General features: G+C 41.8%; 1 protein-coding gene across 3 annotated transcripts; it reads right to left on the reverse strand.

The window, feature by feature from the left end:
- Positions 1 to 490: 490 nt before the first annotated feature.
- On the reverse strand, positions 491 to 20,918 carry DDX42 (DEAD-box helicase 42). Of its 3 annotated transcripts, XM_067311985.1 has the most exons (19): positions 20,823 to 20,918; positions 19,880 to 19,980; positions 18,668 to 18,904; positions 17,054 to 17,204; positions 16,266 to 16,327; positions 15,155 to 15,191; positions 13,503 to 13,652; positions 13,103 to 13,207; positions 12,372 to 12,491; positions 11,105 to 11,281; positions 10,448 to 10,576; positions 9,448 to 9,547; positions 8,709 to 8,756; positions 8,109 to 8,206; positions 6,525 to 6,801; positions 5,551 to 5,777; positions 4,133 to 4,243; positions 3,189 to 3,290; positions 491 to 2,567 (listed from the first exon to the last, which is right to left on the reverse strand). In XM_067311985.1, exons 3-19 carry the CDS (start codon positions 18,886 to 18,888, stop codon positions 1,800 to 1,802), a joined length of 2,883 nt encoding a protein of 960 aa, XP_067168086.1. In that variant the 5' UTR covers positions 18,889 to 18,904; positions 19,880 to 19,980; positions 20,823 to 20,918; the 3' UTR covers positions 491 to 1,799. The 3 variants fall into 3 exon arrangements, with proteins under 3 accessions (XP_067168086.1, XP_067168085.1, XP_067168087.1); XM_067311984.1 differs by lacking the exon at positions 19,880 to 19,980; XM_067311986.1 differs by lacking the exons at positions 19,880 to 19,980; positions 20,823 to 20,918 and adding an exon at positions 19,831 to 19,852.
- Positions 20,919 to 21,036: the final 118 nt, after the last annotated feature.

A 21,036-nucleotide genomic window follows, 5' to 3' on the forward strand; every position in this document is an offset into this window, starting at 1 on the left:
GAGCTCAAACCAGCACAAAGAGGTTTTTGACCAGACTGTGATTTGATAATTCAGCCGAAACCTCTTCTAAAAGCCAGACCAGAGCTAGTTATCGAGATGCCTGAATAATCAAGTTGCTCTTAGCTAGAAGCAGAACACGTGCAAGTCGGGTCCTAGGACGGCTGCTGAGTTTTCTTCCCAGCAGTACCAACGACTCCATGAAAGGCTGGCATGAGTGACATGTCCCGGGCTGCTTCCTTCCCCATTTATAAAATGGGGGAAAACCTACTTCCCAGGAGATCTTAAAGCTAAAATAGGGTTTGCAAAGCAGTTTGGGGCAAAAGATATTAAAAAAAAGGGGGGGGAGGGGAGGGTTCTTCTCTCAACTAAAATCCAAAGGCTTTTAGGGAAAGACAGGGATACTAAGTCATATCTCCAGTCAATCAAATCTCCATCAAAATGCCAAAACAGCCAGAGGAAGAAGAGGAGAATAAAAAGCACATGCTAGATATTTTGTCCCAGTAATAAAACATTTACTAGAGCAAGCAGAAAGTAAATGCACAGCTGATAAAGAAAACATCACAATGTCACAAAACCCTGACAGTTTCTGATACTTCTCTTAGTAGAAACAAGACAGAGGTGGGCGCCGGCATGTTTCAACAAAAGAGTTTTTCCTTACCTTTATGGAGCAAAAAAAAAAAAAAAAAAAAAAAAAAGTTAAAAAACGGATAATACACACAACGAGTTAAAAACAGTCAAGCAAGATTTTACAGTTTTAACTACATGTGTCCAATATGGGGCGATATTTGAGCTGTTCCACTTCAATCAATCACTTTTCAGGTTCTCCCTACAGGCTTCTCAGCAGCAGGTCCCTTCATTTAGCTTCATTTCCTGGGGGGCACCAGCCTTCGATTGCTGTGGCATTTCTAAACTTTTTTCCCTTTTTTTGTTTTTAATTTGAAGAAAGCACTCGGCCCTCTCATAACAGAGAGCGAATAGGCACAGCAGAGAGACGTGTTCGCAATGCAGGTTCCCACCAAGATGAAGGTTATTAGGAGAGAAGAGGGTCTTTAGAAGAAAAAGCCACGTGGGCAATGGGACTGGCGTACTGACCACGAACAAGCCAGGGAGTCCATCCTACGCTACACGTGGCGTTAGGGTTAGCTGGGATGGAGGAGGATTGTTTGAACAGCTTCATGAAAAAAACAAAAAGGAAAGAAAAATCAACTTGCTCTATCCCACCTTCAGCAACGCAAATTGATATATTCTCAATTGAGCGGGGAGAGACGTAGGGAGTAATCTGGAGACCAAATTATTTGGGGATGAGAGAATACATGGAAAGAACAGATTGGAGAAGAATTCACTGTACTGAACAAACTGCTGAAAGGTTAATGTTTAACAGGTGGGTCCTGAGCACCTCTAAATGGACAGGTTTTTAAATGTGTATGCTGATTAAGAAAAAACAACTTTAAACCTCTATGGACAACAGTTTCTTAATATTCCAAGGATGTGAAACAAAACAGCCTCTTTCTTGTCAACAAGTTCTGTTGAAATCCAGCAGAGAGTCACTTGAGCAGTGAATGTTGAAAAGCAGAACCAGGGAGCTTTATAAAAATGATTTCTCCTTGACTAGCACTGTGTGTACACATCATTAGAGTGAATCTGTCCGCAGAGGTACCGGCCCAGACTTGCATGGGGAGTTTGCGTGGTTTCCTTCTCCTCCCTCAGCTGCTCAATAACCAGTTACCAAAAAACCCAAGAAATCCTCTGGAAAACGACATCACTACCTGCAGGGATTCCAGGCTGTGAAGCACCAGCTTTTAACTGTCCCATCGGCTCTTCTTGCGTTTTGGGGGTTCAGGGACAGCAAAACCATCTGTCTTGTTGTCTCGGCTGTTGCCCTCCTTCCTGTTCTCACCATTCCTGTTCTCGTTGTTCCTACCTTCACTGCTATTCCTGCTATCGCCATTATTGCGATTGCCACTGCTTCCATCGGGGGGGTGCCGGTTTTCACCGTGGCGATGGCTGTCCCCGTGTCGGCTGTCTCCATGGCGGTAACCATCAGTATGGCGACCGCCTCCCTCTCCATGGCGCTGAACATCATTGTAGCGACCACCACCCTCTCCACGGCGCTGAGCATCGTTGTGGCGATTATTCCGGTTGTCATTGTATCGTTCTCTGACACCACCACTGCCGCCACCAACACTGCCACCACCAACACCGCCGCCACTGCCGCCTCCGACACCACCAACACCACCGCTGCCACCAGCACCAGCAACACCAGCGCCGCTGCAACCGATGCCTTCTCGACTGTTGGTGCTGGCATTTGTGCTGTTGAAGCCCTGTATTCCAACGCTTGGAAAGGTGGGAACGCTACTCAGATTCCCGGTGCTGGTGAAACCTGGAACACCCTTTGCTGCTGCAGCAGCTGCAATCGGGCTGTCAGGATTTACAGCACTTTGCTGTGCTGAACTCGTTGGTACTGAATTCAAGCTCCCGGCGCTGGTCCAGCCACTAGCACCAGCAGCAGAACTACCAGTCTTTTGATTGTTAAGGCTCGCAGCAACAAAGTGACTCTTATATTGGGACTGCAGGAAACGGAGAAAGAAAAAAGACAGCATGTTTGCCTCTGCGCTGCACCATAAAACACAGTCATCACGCATACACGAGCCTGTCTTGAACTCTGGGGGGTCCCTAGGGAAAGGATTCCTTAAAAAAGTCAGTCGTGGAGTGATTACATTCCTGTTGTGCTTATGAACACAGAATTAGTAACAGCCATCTGGAATTGTGTGGCCAATTTTTACACTCAAGAGTTTTTACACTCAAGTTTCTCTGTTCCCCGTTTCTTTTGATTGCAATTACACTATTGCTGCTAAGCAATCTAAACGGGATCAGGCCTAGGAGCAGAATCCAAAAGGAAAAAACAGCAAATAGGCAGCAGAAAAAAACAAGTCTGGCAAATTAACTTTGTGCAAACTTGCTGAGTCCAGCCTGCAGCCTAATTCTTCCACTTTGGACTGCAATGCTGAGTGCTCCAGGCGGATGAGATATGGACACAACTACCAAACTCAACTTCCCTGAAGTCAACAGGGTTTCCGCACATTCAGGGGAGAAAAAAAATGTTGTCTTGAATCATCAGTAGTAAAAATTTTGAATGTTCTTTCTTTCCCTCTTAAGTTAGATCTTGGGGTACGAGTCATCAGACCAACCTGAAAAGCTGCTTTCATGGCTGTAAGTCTGTCTCCCATTGCCCCAGTGGATGGCTTGTATGCCTCATAGTTACTCATCACACTGCTGTTGTTTCCACGGTCCTAAGCAGAAAGACAAAGAGAAACCGGAGAGATTTATCCAGCCTAGACACTCTTGACTTCAACCCTTCTCCAAACCTATTTCCACCCTGTGCTCAGGGAATGTGTTTGCTAAGGATCACAAACTTCTGCAGAGCACTGAGCAGCAGGACAGTTTGCCCCACAACCTCGAGGATAACAGGAAAGTAAAGGTGCAATAAGTCTTAGCGACTCACTGAACATTAGTACCACATTTCCCAGCTCCCTACAGCGGCAGCAGAAGGAAAACGCAATCAGACGGCTATGTTCACACAGCTCATAGCCAAGATTAAGCGTCAACAAGGCTTCAGTTGTGACTTTTGAAAAGATGCTGAACATGGTGTGTTTTCAACATGTCTACACCTAAATTCTGTCCCGCACATGTCGACAGTGAGCTGTTTTCCTAGCACGGACAATACCTTAGTAACTGGTCTGAATGCTGTGATATTTTTTGGTGCCAAAAATCAGTCTGGAAACAGCTTTTCAAGTAAACTATTGGCACATGTATTACACAATTATGCATGATCAAGAGCAGTTAGGACCCCCCAAATTTTGCACTGACAGCCCATTTTGGGAAGAATCTCCAATCTCTTCTGGATCATTCTGGCTCTAAACAAGGCAGCTCTGGGCAACAGGATGACAACAAAGGACAAACAGCTTCACTGGAGAGATTTCCGATACAAACTTTGAAAGATTCTGAGCTATGAAAACCTTTGAAAGCAGATGCTATATTCTAGTACTAAGAAGAATTTTCAAATTAAAAAAAAAAAGTCAGTTCCAAGTTTAAACAGTTCCAAGCAAACAACTGCTTCGACATCTCTACTTACAGAACTTTCCGATCCCAGACCGGGACGTTCACGGTATCCTAAGCCACCACCCCCAATATTCAGCTTCTTGCCTTTTCCTCCTTTGAAACGGGATTTCCGGAACCACGGGTTCTATATAAAAGAAAAGAAAATGTTTCTCAACACAGGGGATAAAAAAGCTTGATAAACACATGCGGCTGAGAAAAGAAGGATTTTGAGCATTTCGGAAGAAAAATACATTGTTTCCCATTCTATAACACAGCTAGTTGCAAGGTGATGGGATGGGGCAGACTGCAACGTTCTGAAACTAAGCTATAGATGGAGTCCTGTCACGTGGGTCTGAAGCTTTTCTTACAAATGCATGTTATGAAAACTAATTTTATGTCCTGAACTCTCATCCATGTTAAAGTTTTAAGGGGTTGCACTCCAATAAGCCCAGGAATAAATGCAGTCTCTAATGCCATTCACTTGGGTACTCTGCACTTGCCTGTACTTGGCTTTTATTAATTTAGCCCACTGCCCAACTGAAAACAAATGAGGTTCTATTGGCAAAACTCGCTACAACAAACAGTGGCCGAGAAGGGGCAGACCAGCCAGACCTTCTGCTACCAGGCTTTTCATAATGGTTGGCTGCGCCTCTCTTTATGCCCTGTAGTTGGTCCAAGTCTGGAGAAGTCAGTAAGCCAAACCATTCAGCTTCTATACTCTCCTCTCAAGGGCAGCCTTGCAAAGCTGTGCCTTGCAAGTTCTCTGTCACTTCTGAAGATGTTGCTTATATACTTCAAAAATATTTACTTGTAGCAACTAGTATCCATGCTGCTCAGCGAAGAGCATGCTAATCCATCTCTGAATTTGGGAGTTGGCAAAAAACCCCCCCCCAAACTTTACTTCCTTGCAGCTACATGGGCAGTATAAAACAAGAACTTAAAGAGCTGAGGAGTACAGTAGCACAAGTACAATCGTTGCAGCTTCCCATCACACCTATATATAGCAAGCTTGCCAGACAGCACTGCCGAGCAGGTACAATGAACAAGCAATAACCATTTCAAAGTGAATGCCCCTGTAATTATTCTCTAGTTTAGCTTTCAGCTAAGCTACATTTCCCAGGTGCTTGCCATAAATGCACACAGAAAATTTGATTATAATCAGATACTAGAGTTGGAGTGCTCTGCTGGCATCAGCCAGGTTATAGCTCCTGATTTCCTAGGCTGTTTCTGACCCCAAAATAGATCGCATATGGTGATACAGTCTTCACGCCTTCCTGGATTCTTTCAAAGGCCATAAAAACATCAGAAAGCCTACTTAAAAGCAGTGTAGGTTGCCAAAAGGTCACTGCAAACACATGATGCAGTCAGAAAAGTCCCTGAGCTCCTGATTTGCTCATTCTGCGAATCATGGAAGGAACCTTCCTCTACTCAAGACCTGTTACTTGTTTGTACCTGCATTGCAAGATCCAACAGCTCTTTGGAAACATGTTGATTAGCTCCTTCCAAATTTCTGACAAGATCACCAGCAAAGTTACTATCTTTAGGAGTCAGCAGAGTGTAGGCTACTCCCTTCTCGCCCGCTCTGCCAGTACGACCAATTCTGTGGGTGTGCGTATCTATGTCCCGTGCCACATCGTAATTGATCACAGTCTTAATGGAAGGAATGTCCAACCCACGAGCTGTAACACAGAGGAAGAGAACGATCAGCGTGATTATCCTGAATGAACTCAAAGCGGTCCCATTCATTGTTACTGTGAGTATAGCAGTATCTGCTCCAAAAGTAACATAAGCTATGCTGTTCCACAAATTCACGGGACTGGAGACGGAAGAGATCTCTTTAATTGACTGTTATCCCAAGGAGGACACAGAGGGCTTTAGTAAAGGACATTGTAATCCACTCTTTGTTTAGCCAAATGTATGTGGTACAAAAGCTGTTCTAGAGAAGGCTTCAGATGTGTCCAGCCCCTATTTCATACAAGCATGCATAATGCGTCAGCTGATTAGTAAACAGCAACTATTTCTTTAAGGGGCAGCTTATTTCCTTACTGTGTACTGAAAACTATATCTGTCACATTGTAGCAAACATCACTATGAGACTTTAAGTATTCAAAGATCCCTTGCTAACACAGCATACTTCTGAAGAACATCTGAAAAATACTGTCTGGCATGTGTAGAAGCCAACCCTGTTGTTTTCTCTTTATTTTCATTTCTATGCATCAGAAAGGTCCATCAGTGACAGAATTACGTTCAAGGAAGCAAAATTTAAACAGCATTAGTGTTTGTCTTAAGGGACTTTTAATCTAGGTTAATCTCATAAGACTTGCTCTTTGTGAAGAGAATACAGCAGCATTTCCCTTCCACTGATATATGTTAGTCTCTGCCAAGTTCTACAACTTCTGTGAGCTATTTCTTAGAAGATCACGTACCTGCCACATCAGTTGCTACCAGTATTGGGATCCCCTTTTTCTTAAATTCTGAGATGACTTTATTCCTCTCACTCTGATCCATGTCACCATGAAGCAGCCCTAGATTATGATCCTCCTGCTTGAGGTTATTGGCCAGCTCTTCTGCATTTGCCTTCTTGGTGACAAACAGGAGAACGCTCCCAGATGATGTGAACTCCACGAGGCGTCGAGTCAGCCAGTTCCATTTGCTAGGGCCTGAGGGGAAAATCTCCACAATTTGAGTAACATCTTCATTTGCCTAGGGGAAGAAATAAAGACAAGTAACAATGCAGAACAGAAAGGGCAGCATGACAAACACAGATGGCAGAACAAAACCCAGGAATTTAAACTAGGCATGAGGATAGAAAGTGGAGAAGTAAGCCACAAGGGACTGAAATTCTTCTCTGAAAGGGGTTTCAGTTATCCTCCTTTTGTCTAACCACTGACAACTTTGCTTTCACAGTGCAGAAAAGGCAAGGGTTAAACAAACTACTCTGATAAACCTAAAAGGGGCAAAGCACAGTCTTTGACATGATGCAGTTTACCACCCTACTGATCTAAAGATGGGTACTTACAATTTAGATGCTCTTGTGACAGATGCTATTAACATCTAAAATAGACTGTGCAAGTGCATGGTCTGAGATGGAGAGGATGCTCATCAGTAAAAGTTATTCATATGGAGATCAGAGAAAGCACCCCTGCGAGCTGTGATGTGTCCTCAGAATCAGGAAGGGGAGAGGTATACACAGACTCCCTATGCACTCTGTATTGAAAGTAATAAAAGTGCAGTGGAGCAAACAGCACTACGTGGAAGTTCCTCTGAAAGATTTAATTTCTACACATTTCAGCATTAATTATCCCAAGGATGATGTTCTCAGAGTATAACAACTGAGATCAAAGAAACAAGAACAGGAACTCTGTGATTGCACTAGGAAAGCCACTTCTTTTCTTACAGGCAGAAGTTCCCTAGAAAGAAAGCCATTCATTTCTTGTTGTTAAGGGATACCACACATTCCTGTTTGAAATAAATGCAGAGACCTCGTTGAGGAAAGGAATGTTCTGAAGGCATCTTGTCAAACTTCTCAGCAGCTTTCATATTTTATATGCAAAGTTTCTTCACAGCAAGTGTACATCTGCCCACTTCACTGATTTATTACCAAACACCTAGTCTGCTAAGAGTTCACCTGCTACTGTCAAGCAAGTATAGAATCAGCATTTCCACGTAAACCAGCTGAAAAACATTATAGTCTTAGTTTCAAATTCTTCATGGCAAAAGCTGATTGCTTTACTTATACTTTTGAGAAAGCACAAGAATATACCCACCTGATTCAGCCTAATAAACAAGTAAACCTCTGCATTTAATGTTGCTTCATTCATTGATGAATGAAGAATATTTGTTGCCAGAAAGCACAAATTTTTTTAAAATAAAACCTTACTGATTTTTTTTAAACACAAACTATTTACTCTTAAATATAAATCATGATTATTACAGTTAGACATAAATTTCAGACAACAGAAACAGAATGGTTTGTTTCTCTGACTATTTCAGAAGTAATGTGGAATTACCTCTCCAATGTCTCCCTGCACAACTCGAATTGGGTCGATGAGAATATCGCGGGCCAATTTCTCAATCTTCTTACGAAAAGTGGCACTGAACAAGAGGGCTAGAAGAAAAACAGTATGTAAACTCCTTGAAACAAATTTCCTTTCAGAATTGAGAAAACACTGCACAGATCTTGTGAATAAGGACCTGTAGGGCTGTACTAGATGTCAGTCATCTGTAGCTATAATCTAGTTTACCAGTTCTAATGAAAACTATCGTTCACGCTAATTATTAGAATAATGTGTACTTTTACGGCAGCTTAGATCACAGGATCTCAGAGCATACGAATATTAATTCAGGTAATCATCTTCCCTCCGAGTAAAGTCCGTGGAGGGATTAAAGACTGATTAACAGTGCGGTTAAATGCCTACATTTCGCACGTGCTCCCTCCCAACAGCTCACACTGAGAATAACAGCACTGAAGTCTTACAAAAACCTCATCTTGTGAGCGTGTCTAGAACAGGAAGCAGAACCTCAAGCTCTTTTCCAGAATCTTACCTGGTAGCCCACCATATAGTTTCCTTTGACTCTAGTAGTTTATTTTGAAACATGCTTATACTTACTCTGTCTGTCAGGACGTACATGGCTTGCGATTGATCTGACCTGATATTCTGGGAAAGGAGAGAAAAAATGCTGTGATCAATATTGTATGCTCATTATTTAGCAGAATAATTCAAAAGGTAACTTCACCCCTGTATTTAACATATAATCCATAAAATGAATGAGTGGCTCTCATTCAGTATTTAATTTTATTGCGGCTTCCAAGTGCTCTTTGCTGCAGAATGCAGTTTTGGGAAGTTCCTTCAGCAAAACAAGTTCCTTTAGCAAAGGTCCAAGCTGAATCTGTGCATACCCTGTATGTCTTACAAGCATCTCCCTCACTTAGGAGTATTCTAGTACTGTCAGATCTTTGCTATGTGCCATGATTCTTTGGTGACCGTCTAGACACATACTCAAAACCATACAGATCTGAACTAATTAATCATGTTCCAATAAAGCAGAAAATTCTTATCACACCACTAGTTTGCACGCACAGAATCAAAGCACAGAAGTGACCTGTCCAAAGTTATTCAGCAATTCTAAGGTAAAAATCAGGTAATTGGACTTTGTTCATCAGCTGGGGTTTACTGATCTCTTTGTACCAACGGATATTAAATCATGGACTTTAAACACGAGCTCTGTCCACAGAATAATTCCCTAATTAGTAAGTACAACAAAGCTACAGGAGTTCTAGGCAGTCATATGAAGCTGGGAACAAGACACCACTGCTTTCCAGAACAGCAACCTTTGTTCAATACATACCAAAACCCATATCAAACATTCTGTCTGCTTCATCAAACACAAGGTAAGTGACTCTCTGAAGGTTTGTAGCTTTCTTTTTCACATGATCAATCAAACGACCCTACGAAAAAAACACAAATCAAAACCCCAAAATCTTTTATGTATACTTACAATAAAGTTAATATATGCAGGCTTGAAGCACTTAAATGCTCTGATATTTGTCCTCACTTACCAGAGACTTAAAACAGAAAACATCTCAAGGCTCCTGTCTAGAACTACATATCAATATTCAAGTAATGGAAACAAAACTCCTGAAACTCTCATAAACTACGCTTGACAAGCTGAGTTTTAGGACTGGATTTTCAAGGTCAACAGTGGCAAGATCCTAAAATTCACAATATCACAGAGTGGCTGAGGTTGGAAGGGACCTCTGGAGATATCTACTCCAATCCCCATGCTCAAGTGGGGTCACCTACAGCATGTTGCCCAGGACTGTGTCCAGATGGCTTTTGAATGTCTCCAGGATGGAGATTGCACATCTCCTCTGGGCAACCGGTTCCAGTGAATGAATGAAAGCAGTTGACAATAGCGCTCATGTAAATCACCAGTCTTCCAGCATCAACACCCAGTCTGAATCAATGTTTTAACCTTCCAGTATTACTGCCACATGCGCTACACTGATTCAGGAAGATGGTAATCAAGTTCATCACATTCTGGAAATTTCCTTCACAAATTTAAGGCTCAGTAATGAAAAGCTTTGTTTCTGCGCACAACTGACACTGATACAAGCAGGTCTTGTTTGCTACTGCTTCTTCTACTTGGAGATCATAGCTAATCTCTTTCAATATTTCTTGGGCCAAGAATAATTCCAACGTATTTGTCCTCAACATCATCTAATCCGGGAAGATCCTGGATTTGAGTGATCGGAGAATAAATTCTCCATCATCAATAGGATTAAAAAATCTGCCTCAGCTTCAGTTAAGCAACAAAAAAATTGTTCTGTGTGCATAGAGGTACTTACTGGTGTGCAAACAACTATCTCTGCCCCCTCCTGGAGGGCTTTGGCTTGCTCCCACATGCTTCCTCCTCCATACACAGCTACAGAGCGCAGATTATATGCTTTACCAAAGCGCTTACATTCAGAATGGATCTGAGAATTTAAAGAAAGCACATCACAGTTCATGTTAGACAGATCTGAGAAAATATACCTATCTTGGAAATACAGTCCAGCTCCTAAAATCCACTTTTCAGGTAATAACTTAATGAAATGATTCAGAAATCCTTAGGGCTGAATGCTTCAATATTTGTGGATAATTTCCATTAATTTACTGGGGAAATGTATTTAGGCATCCAACTGCAATTTAACCTACAGGTTCTATCATTTTATAAATATAATGGCTGGCAATGCATCCACTATATGCTCAATACTTAGGAATAATATGGGAGTATTGTGAAAAATTAACAGCCATTTAAAATTTGTCATGATCCTTAGATAAAAAGGAGTGTAAGTGAAGATGTTAAGCTTACATTGGAAGCATGCTGCATTGCACAGAGTAATTTTTTCAAATAGATTACTAATGTTCTCCGATTACTACTTCTGCACAGAATTTTGCCTTCTGTAAGAAAATCACCATTCTATAAGAACATATAAGCACATATATACTTATTATATACCTACCTGCTGGCAAAGCTCTCTGGTCGGGCACACGATCACAGCAATCGGACCATCCCCTGGTTCAAGCTCCTTTTGATCCATGATGTGAATCAACATCGGCCAGATGAAGGCTGCTGTTTTTCCACTTCCAGTCTTAGCTATTCCAATCATATCTCTGCCACTCAGTGCAACCGGAACACCCTAAAAATTAAAAGGGATTCTAAACTCCTGTTACGCCTAACTTAAGATATTCTTGTGTTAGATACTACATGAATACCCAGATAGAAAAGGAAAGCACATTACAGGGGACCCCATAGCAGTATGTGTGGATGCTTATATAGTTTTATTGTCAAGTTCAGATCTGAATTAGTTTGTTTTAAGGGTTAGAAGCAATTAGCATATTTTGACTGTTGGTGTCCTACATGAAATCAGTGTTTGGGCACAGTACAATTTCCCAAGGATATATTTACACAGCTACAAATGCATCCTGCCTGGCTGTAAGAACGATGAAAGCAAATTCTCTGAGCCTGTCCTTTCCGTACCCATTCTGAGCGCTGAAGTTCTCAGTTCATCCCTATTGCTGCTATCCAGCTCCTTTCAACCACAGGTATTTACAAATAGTACAGACTAAGGTCCTAATATATACCCTTTGGAGCCAGCATCACGTCATTTTTGTGTTTCAAGAAAAGAGGCCCAAGTGGTGCGGTTATATTCACACATTACTAAATTACTTACAGTGCTCAACCTACATAGGCAGTAGAATCCCTTTCACTTGTATTATTATTCAAGGCATGACCAGCTCATAGCACATGTATTCTAACTAACAAAAGAAATTAAGCAAGTCTTGTAGTTACAGTACACTCAAATATAAGCTGTTTAAAAGCATAAAGTTGTCAATGTATGTCTCTTCATTCAACTACTGCAAAGCTTACTTTTAATATAATTTCTAAATATATATATATATATTTATATTATATATATATATAAAAATAAAGCTTTCATACATTTCTATAAGGGGAAAGTGTCATTTGCATGTTCCTCAGTCTTCACCAAGTGGGACAACTGAAGAAGAGAATATGGATTTATTCACAGCTGTCATTTAACAAGAAAAAGAGTGGGTAAACTTCTATTTAAAAATGTCAAAACTATTTTCCTAGATAAATACGAATTATTCTTCTCCATGATTGCTTTATATAGGAAACCAGAATTGCATACATCCTATTATGTACTAGGGACCTTTGCATGTGTTCCATTAGTCACGTTTAGATGTTAGAGAAGTAACAACACTCACCTGACATTGTATAGGAGTGGGCTGGGTATACTCAGATTTCCTAATCTGATGCATAAGTTGCTCATCAAATCCAAAATGAGCAAAACTACTGCCAGGCCTTGGAGGAGCAGCACCAGAGACCTAAAAATAGAGACATATCTTTGTTCAAAAAAAGTAAGAGAAGAACAAAGAGGAATCTACATGAAAATGAACAAAGCATATCTCCATTTCAGAAAAAAGCTTTTTATTTTCTGAATAGTTTTACTGAGTGAAAATTCAAGATGAATTGTGTAAATAGGACTTTCAAATATAAAAATGGAGATAAACTGCCAGTCAACATAACGTATCGTATTAAAAATCATCATATCTACTTCCTTGTATAACTGGTTTCCTTCCCTGGCAGATAATTCCCTCCATAGAAGTTAGCTATGCTAACATGTCACAGATTGCAAAGAACTGATTCCTGCATATAGTATTTCCAGTTTCAGTTTTCAGCTCTGTAGCCTTTAGTCCACGTGCAACGGGAGATCTTGGGCACCTAATTTGAGTAGTCCAGAGAGGACTTTAAAGAACTGCTGAGGAAAATCAAGCTTTTTTAAATCAAGGTCATTGAAGGTGTGAGAGAGGCTTGGTATTGAAAACTTGGGAGTTCCCTGTGAAAATCTTCACTGAAACTACTAAAGAAGTTCAAAAGAATGAGAGTAAAAGGATCCTGGGAGGATGGTTTTGCCATCCAAGGAGGACCAGCTTACCCGGAGATTTAGCTTATGACGTAACTCTACCACTTGCTGCGGGGTGAGACTGGTGATCTCTTCATGCTCATCGTAGAAATTTTTCTCAAATGGCGGATATTCAATCTGCGAGGGTAATTACTCAGTTAGTCCAGGAGTCAGGATTCTGTCTGTGCATTTGTTTTTGGAGGTAAAGGATCCTTTTCATAAAAAGTTATTACTTGGTTAAGAACATTTATTTAATATAAAGTCATTTTAAGGATCTTCAGTATGACTTGAGCAACACAGCAGTGACATACTGCCTGCTGACATTGATGCGCAGGGACAGAAGCATATTTCAATTTATTTCTTAGCTTCTTCCTACTAACAGATTTCTACAATCCCTCAAACTAAACCAGAATGGAATAAACTTTTCTCCTACCTCTGAATGGTCAATAGGTGGAAGAGGATCAATGATTTTTTTGGACGGTGCAATTGGATTCCCATCACTGTCATACTCAAGGTTATCCTCTTCCTCTTCTTGTACCACACCAGCAGTGGGATTTTCAGCCATGTAGCGAAAATAAGCTTCCTGCAGCAAAACATATCACTAAAATCGCATACAATAGGATGGAAAAATACTACTATACTTGTTTAATTGACGTATACACTAGATGGCTGTTTGAATTAACATCTACCATTGAGAAACAAAATGTTCACTAGAACTGGTTCTTCTAATAAATAGCAACAGTTAAGTCCAGAAGAAGGACAATAAGAAGAAACGAAGAAAGCAACTACAACGTTCAGTTAGACCACAAAATGCTTAAAAAAAACAAAAATCAAAAAACTTAAACTTTTTGCTCAAAGGTCTGCTTAAGAACTCTTATACCAAGACTTATTATGCTTTAACAATAGAAGGAGCTATTCATATTTCCACACAAACAAAGTACAAATACTGCAGGTTTTTAAACAGAGAACACTATGTTACTAAATGAATGATGTTTACATTTTTTTGTACAAACTGTGCCAAAAGTAGTTTTCTTCACCTCCCCTAACTACACTCTAGGAAATAAAATAATATATTATTTTTCACTGAGATAGTTGACAGCAAACGGGAAAAACTATTTCAGAAGAGTCCTTCAACACAAGCCCAAGTTAGAAGTCACTGGCACCACTGTCACATGCCGCCCTTACAGATGACAAATATGTACATGCCTCGCAGAATCCCATTTAGGTCTCACTGGCAGTCTGCACACCAAGACATTCTCATGGAAAAACACCAGTCTCACTTGACTTTTAAACAAAGATTTAAGATCACATTTTTAAAGCAAGGTTCAGTTATGAAGAAATGTGCATACTCATCTGGCTTTTTCATTCACATGGCCAATTAATCACTTAGTCCCATAGACATGCGTAAAATACGCCTGAATAACAGCTGTGGGCAAGTGTAAGACAGCTCTGTGGGAAGTTTAGCATGGCTACCCTCACCAAATCGGAAGCAAAGGCCGAGAGGCCAGATAACTCTTCTGTGCTCTGCATTACTACAAGTAACACCATAGTCACTAATTACAACTTAGTAGAAAGGTACATTTTGAAATTAAGTCTTTCCTCTTTCCTTGCAATTTGCATTATGGTGATGCCTACAGTCTTCAGTCTGGAAGAACTGGAGCTTCCCTGAACATAAAGAGCAAAAATCCTGATTCTTGCCCTTAACAGACATGGAATTTCACTGCAAATAGTCTCCACAGTTTAATAGCCTCTCACTGGTGCTCCACGTTAGTAGATTTTGTTAATTTCAAATTTGATGAGACCCTCAGTCACTGAGAAAACCTGTATAGGAACTTGAAAGTCAAACTGACTGAAAAAATCTTCTCAAAGGGAGTGAAAAAGAATGAAATTGTCTCCTAGTATTCTTCCTTTTTTTAGTGAAGCACCTAGAATGGTGGAGACAAAAGGGTGAACACTAGAGCTTCCTGCTGAATTGTCCAGGGTATTGCGCATGATACTGGAGTTTTGTATGTACCTAGTAGTTACATATTTGGGGAGTGAAGAAAAAAACAAAAAAGAAGATAGAAAGACTGCATAGGAACTCACTTGGTCATCTTCCTCTTCAATGTCATCTCGAATACCCCTGGAAAAACAAGCGGAGAAACAAACTTCCCTGCAAGTGTTCCACATACGCAGCTCCATACTTTCATTTGATTAGTGCTGAGCTCCATATTTCGTGGAAGACACAACACTAACAACTCAGTAACATTTATAATCCCAACCCATGGAGTTTTCATATTTGGTGCAACCATAACAGCGACCCTGCAAAGACTTCATTTTACTTCTATTAATGAGACTGAAAGATTAGGATTCCGTCTTCCCAGTAGAAGCCACATCAAAGATCATCCTGGTCTAAGCTCTTGATGCTACCAGAAGTCCCATAACTGAAGAGGAATATGAGCCAGGAAGTGCAAATCCAGTTCAGAACTTCCCCAGGTGGTGAATTGGATCCGGTGTTCTGTTTCAGGACCATGTATAATCTGATCAACCCCATGCAATGCAAGTTCTACCAATGTATCTGACATTCATTTCAAGAATCAACAGCACAATTCTTTTCCCTGGTCTAAACAGATAGGCAAGCTGCACGCATGTAAACTGTTTAAACTCTGAATTTAGTATCCCAGTTGCCACATGCTACACAATGTATCAGCTTTACAGGAGATATCTTAAAACCTAGTCCAAGTTTGGAAGACTCTCCAGCATCTCCAGTATTACAAACACAGCAGCAACCAGTTATTTTGCTCAAATAAATGCAGTTTTGAACCAAACTTTCTTGATCCCTGCAAGGATGGGGAAAGAGGGGAAACTTTATCCAGGCTGATCTGGCAAGCTGACAGTAATACAACGTGCTGCTACACAGGGGTCTATCTAATACCCGATCTGTGTGCCCTAAGACTCCTGAGGAAAGAACTCTGGTGTAAGATAAAACGAGTGTGTCTACATTTTACTGTAGGATGCCTCCATGGATTCTTTCCTTCTATCATCTGATTTTTATTGCACAGAACTTTACCCATGGGGGATATCATGCACTGGTCAATGCTGTTTACTAAATATATATTACATTATCTACAGAAGGATGAACATCAACAAAATGCACTGAAATTCTTTAAGCACCAAACGAGACAGGCAGGCATGTGAATTACAAAAGAGAACTTACTTTACATTCTTTTTTTCCTTGTCTTTATCTTCAAGTCTCTTCATGTCTCGAGCAGCTTGATCCTAATAGCACACAAAATTGTGATTCATTAAAGAAATAAGACAATAAAGTGTGAAAAGGAAAAAATTGTTTCTATATAAAATTATACAACTGTAGATTGATACTGCAAAGCAGAATAAAATTCTCCTCCCCCCTCTCTCAGATATACAGTGTTGTAATGAGAATCAAATCAATTACAACTAGACCGTCACGCCACAGAGACAATACTTTTTGAACAAAACTTCCTCTTGTTCCACATCCTATTATGCTAAATAAATTGTACTACCAATTCCTTTGTAATTTATATCCTGTAATTTTGTAGCAATGATAATGAAAAAATATAAACTCCTCAGTCTTCTTGAGAATAGCATGATAGAATCCAGCTAATAACAAAACTGCAGCTAAGGAACTACTTATGATGAATATAAATAATTTAAATTTAGACAGTGAAAAATGCACAAAACCTTAATTAAGAGACACCACAAAGCTCTCTGTTGTACTGTCTTGACATGCTCAAGACACTTTAATAGTTAACCTACTATAAATAAAAAAAAAAAACCCAAACCAAAACAAAAACCTTGATATAACATACCTTTGAGTTCTAATTAACACAGTATCTTACATAAAAAGCAAACAGTAAGGGACGTTCTGAATAAAGACTGCTAAAACCATGAGTAGCATTTGCTGCTCCTGACTAGAGAGAAGTAGTGCCACAAAAGTTAATAAACATTTCACAAGCTGTGTCTTGCCTCCACTTCAGCCATGAATGCCTCCAGAGGATCATCATCGCTGTCAGAGTCTGCCGATTTGGAATGAAACTGCTGGCGAGTGGGAGAATTCTCTGCAGGAATGTACGGCAGGTCGACATTGCTGGAATCTTCCTCTTCATCCTCAAAGTATCTGAAAAGAAAGAGAAACAAACAGTGGTTCAGTCAGCATATCACCTATAGCAGTCTGAGCAGCCATTGACTCAAGCTTCCCACGCAGAGATGGATAATAAAAGTCAACATGGACAGAAGACGTTCCATTAAAAGACCTTGAGATGTTTTACAATTATTCACGTTGTAAGCTAAAAGCTGCGGTAAGGCAAGTAAATGTGATGAAACCAACCCTCTTCTTGAAAGGCTCTCCCAGGTTGGTGAATACAGGATGCTTTTCTGACTTCCCTCCTTTGCAATGCATTTATGCAACCAATAGAAGGGTTAGTAAAGAAATGTGGGTTTGGATGTTTCGGTGTGTGAAAGATACCTACATTTATCCTTCAGTTCTGAACATATCACCTCAGGCAAAGTCTTGTTCAGACAAGAGCACGGAGAGGATTAAGCTGGCTGAGGCTCAGCTCAGAGATGTTCTTTGGGAGGGGAAATCCAGAGGAGGAGAGCTCTCCATAGACTGCTGTAACATCTCACATTCTTTTAAGTATATTTAAAGGCAAGGAAGTATTACTATTTTCATTCTACAGATGATGGTCTGAGATCCAGAGAAAGAGTAAATAACTGGCCTGTGTCCACACCAAAAGTTTGCTGCAGAGCAGGAGTGGGAACAAGATCTCTCCTGTCCCATCCCGGCAGGCCAAGTATGAGAAACGTATTTTTTTGGGATGAAAAACACCATCAGAGCCTTCGCCTGAGGAAACACATTTGCTAGAGACTACTAAAGGCTGAAATTATGGAGTGACCTTAGATCCCTTACTGAAGGGATAACTCAGTTTTTTACCACCTCTCTCTGATTAAGAGTCACGACCTGTTTCGGATGTGAATCCATTATCTCCAGTACCTCAACACCTCCAGATCACATGCTACAAGTTATTCTACACTGAGCTAACCTTAAAATCATTCAGTTAGTGAAAAACAGTAAAACAAAGCATTTGACAGGCCAAATCATGTGACAGTAGGGCCCTGGGCTCTGAACTGTCATCCGCATGCAGGATTTAAATGAGTTGGTTTTGATGTACAAAGCCCTAAATAACCTGCATTTGACTGCCCAGGCTGGCTCCTCCTCAATTCTAAAAGATCACAGGATGTTTTCTGAAAGAGCTCCAACACATCAGAACTTGCTTCCTCTAAGTCTGATACAACCCTGAGAGGGAATCATTTTCAACACGCAGTAAGTGAAGCATCTGACAGTCGGATGCAGTGGTATGGGAGTTCCTGCAGGCGACTGGCTTAGTTTTTCCTGATATGATTGCTGTAAAGCCACCAGGATTCTGTTACACCACAACGCAGTGTTAGGCTATCTATCCTTGAGCAGGCTTTTCTAAATAAATAAACCTCATGAATGTCACAGATACCTTTCCCTGACCTTGGAAACTATAAAACACTCAAATCTAGAACTGGAGAAACACGAGAAATAACACTACTTACGCATTTTCTTCATCAAAATTTGCTCGCTTTGACCCAATTTTATAAAAAGAAGGCAGCTGTGGAGGTCCTGATTTTGCAAATGCGGCAGAAGAACCAGCTGTTCCAAAAGCACTGTGAGACTGTTGAGAGAGCTTAGGTTCCTCTTTCTTTCCAGGTGTTATGGCAAATCCACCAAAACCAAAGCCTCTCTTAGTACCAGGTCCACCTTTATTCCAATTCATGATGCCCCCGATATACCTGTTAAAATCAGAACGTATAGATTAATGCCTTTTCTGCTTCAGGCAGTTGTATGCTAATGTCATGATCTTTTTTGAAAGGGGATTTCTTCACTCATGATAAGGAGGCTTGGGAAAGTGTGACTGACAACATGGTTTGACCCATTTCCCAAAAAAGCATTTGGGCTTCGTTCTTTTCTTGTACGTATGAACATATCGCCCCCCAAAACCCTCAGTGAAAAAACAGGTTGTCTTCTAAAAAGGATTCTATCCCTCACAGACTATTTAAACATATTTAAGATGCTGTCTGCCTTGCTTGCTTTACAAGCTAAGACAAATAAACCCAAGGCCAGAACTTTGAACAACAGGAGGAAGGAGAGATGTAAAGTCAACTCAGTAAATATTTTGCACATCCATACAGTACCATCCTTGACTGTTTCACAGCTTTGCAAATAGCAAACTACTGCAATCCACAACTGTAGAGGAATGAGCAAAAAAGGAGCACACAGCATAGTACATTATTATGAGACAAGGCACACTTCTGCCAAAAAGCCAACTCCTTCTTCTTAAGCAAGAGCTCTTAGCCATATACATGTGTTCTGTAGCCTAAACTTTTGAAACCACATCTTAAAGTCTCCACAGAACTCAGTTCTCTAAATTAGAAGAAGACTGAGCTGATATACTAAGATTTACGCCTTCCATTCCAAGTAGTTTAATATTTCATCTGCATGGTCAAGTCATACCCTTAAGGCAGCCAAAAAAAGAGCATGACACCCCGCACTTTCAAGTGCATTAAATAAGATGGCCCAAAGGCTACAAGTTTTATTAAACAAAACCTGGCTTTCAGTGAGAATCCTTCAATAAGATCAGAATTCACCGGTAAGAGAAACAACTTGAAAAGACATCTGAGAGCAAACACTGCTACTGCTCCCTAGGCAGAGCATTTACCAGCTTGCAACCTGCTCAATAAATCTGAAGTCTAGACCACAGAGCTCACTAGGGGATTTGGGGAAAACTCTGCTTTCAGCTCTCCATGGTAGAAGTTGACTCCAATATCCTGTTCTCCCACTTGTAAGACACACCTTGCAGCCTTCACACCTGCAGATGTGGGACATAAGAAGTCAGAAAGTACAACAAAAAGGATGAGATGTGCAAAACTGCACTTCTGCTGCTGACATCATACTTAGCAATTTTTTTTTTAAGTTATCAAGTCTGATTTTAAGGATTGTTCTTCACTGTACTTGTCAAGCTTTTTTTTTCCTCCCACCACTCCAGAAATAATAATAATAAAAAATTCATCTACCATACAGCTGCAAGACATCCTACAAAACGTGTCTTGTTTGCCCACGGAGCCTGGTAGCGAGCCTACATGGAAAAGGTTCCTACACGACAGCGATGAGACACAGAATAAAGCTGTACACGACACGAGCTTTGCTTCCCTGCTAATGCCGCTCTGGGAAAGAAAACGCTGAGGCTTGTGTCCTTTCTCGGGATCCTCTTGCCTTTGGGAAAGGCGGCAATACCCCCCTCACGGCTCGCGTTTGGGGCAGTTTGGTGGAGAAGAGGGGCGACCTCCTGCCCCCGCGAGATCGCTCTTCCCGGGCACGGGAGGGGAAAACGCGCAGCCCCGGGAAGCCTCGCAAACGGGGGCTGCGCCCTGGGGAGCCCCGGGGGCCGAAGGGGAGAGCCGCAGCCCGCCCTGCCCTCGCAGCACTCTCCTCGCGCACCAGCCCGCGCGCGGAGCCCCGCCGGAACCGGGGGTGGCCCGCGCGGCCCTTCCCCGCCGCGGGGCCCCGGCACAGAGGCGGGGCCTTTGTCCGGGCCAGGCCGCGGCTGCCCAGACGCGCGCTAGGCCGCGGTGCCGCCGGCCCCCGCCCGCCCGCAGGCGGCGCCGCTCGCCGCCGGGGGAGGAGCCGCCCCGCCCCGCGCCCCTCACTCACCCCTCAGGCCTCGCAACCGCCGGCCGCCGCTTCCCCGGTTACCGGGGCGGGGGGGGTGGAGACGCGACGTACGTGCGTGCGTGCGTGCGTACGTGGCGTGCTGAGGTCACGGCACCCTGCGGCGCATGCGTGCTGGCGGCGGGTGAAGCCGCGGGAGAAGGGCGGCGGAGCCGAGGCTGGCGCCGTGCTTACCCCGCCGGGCGGGTGGCGGAGG

This window comes from Apteryx mantelli, chromosome 28, assembly GCF_036417845.1.
Source record: "Apteryx mantelli isolate bAptMan1 chromosome 28, bAptMan1.hap1, whole genome shotgun sequence".
In the NCBI taxonomy this organism is placed as follows: Eukaryota; Metazoa; Chordata; class Aves; order Apterygiformes; family Apterygidae; genus Apteryx; species Apteryx mantelli.

Excerpts from the sequence above, each read along its gene's own strand:
- DDX42 (XM_067311984.1), bottom strand. The coding sequence starts at position 18,888 with ATGAATTGGAATAAAGGTGGACCTGGTACTAAGAGAGGCTTTGGTTTT. Across the intron at positions 15,192-16,265 it reads AAGGAAAAAAAGAATGTAAA|GGGTATTCGAGATGACATTG; the intron begins GTAAGTTCTCTT and ends TTGTTTTTCCAG. Across the intron at positions 13,653-15,154 it reads TTGAAGAGGAAGATGACCAA|GAAGCTTATTTTCGCTACAT; the intron begins GTGAGTTCCTAT and ends GTTTTGCTGCAG.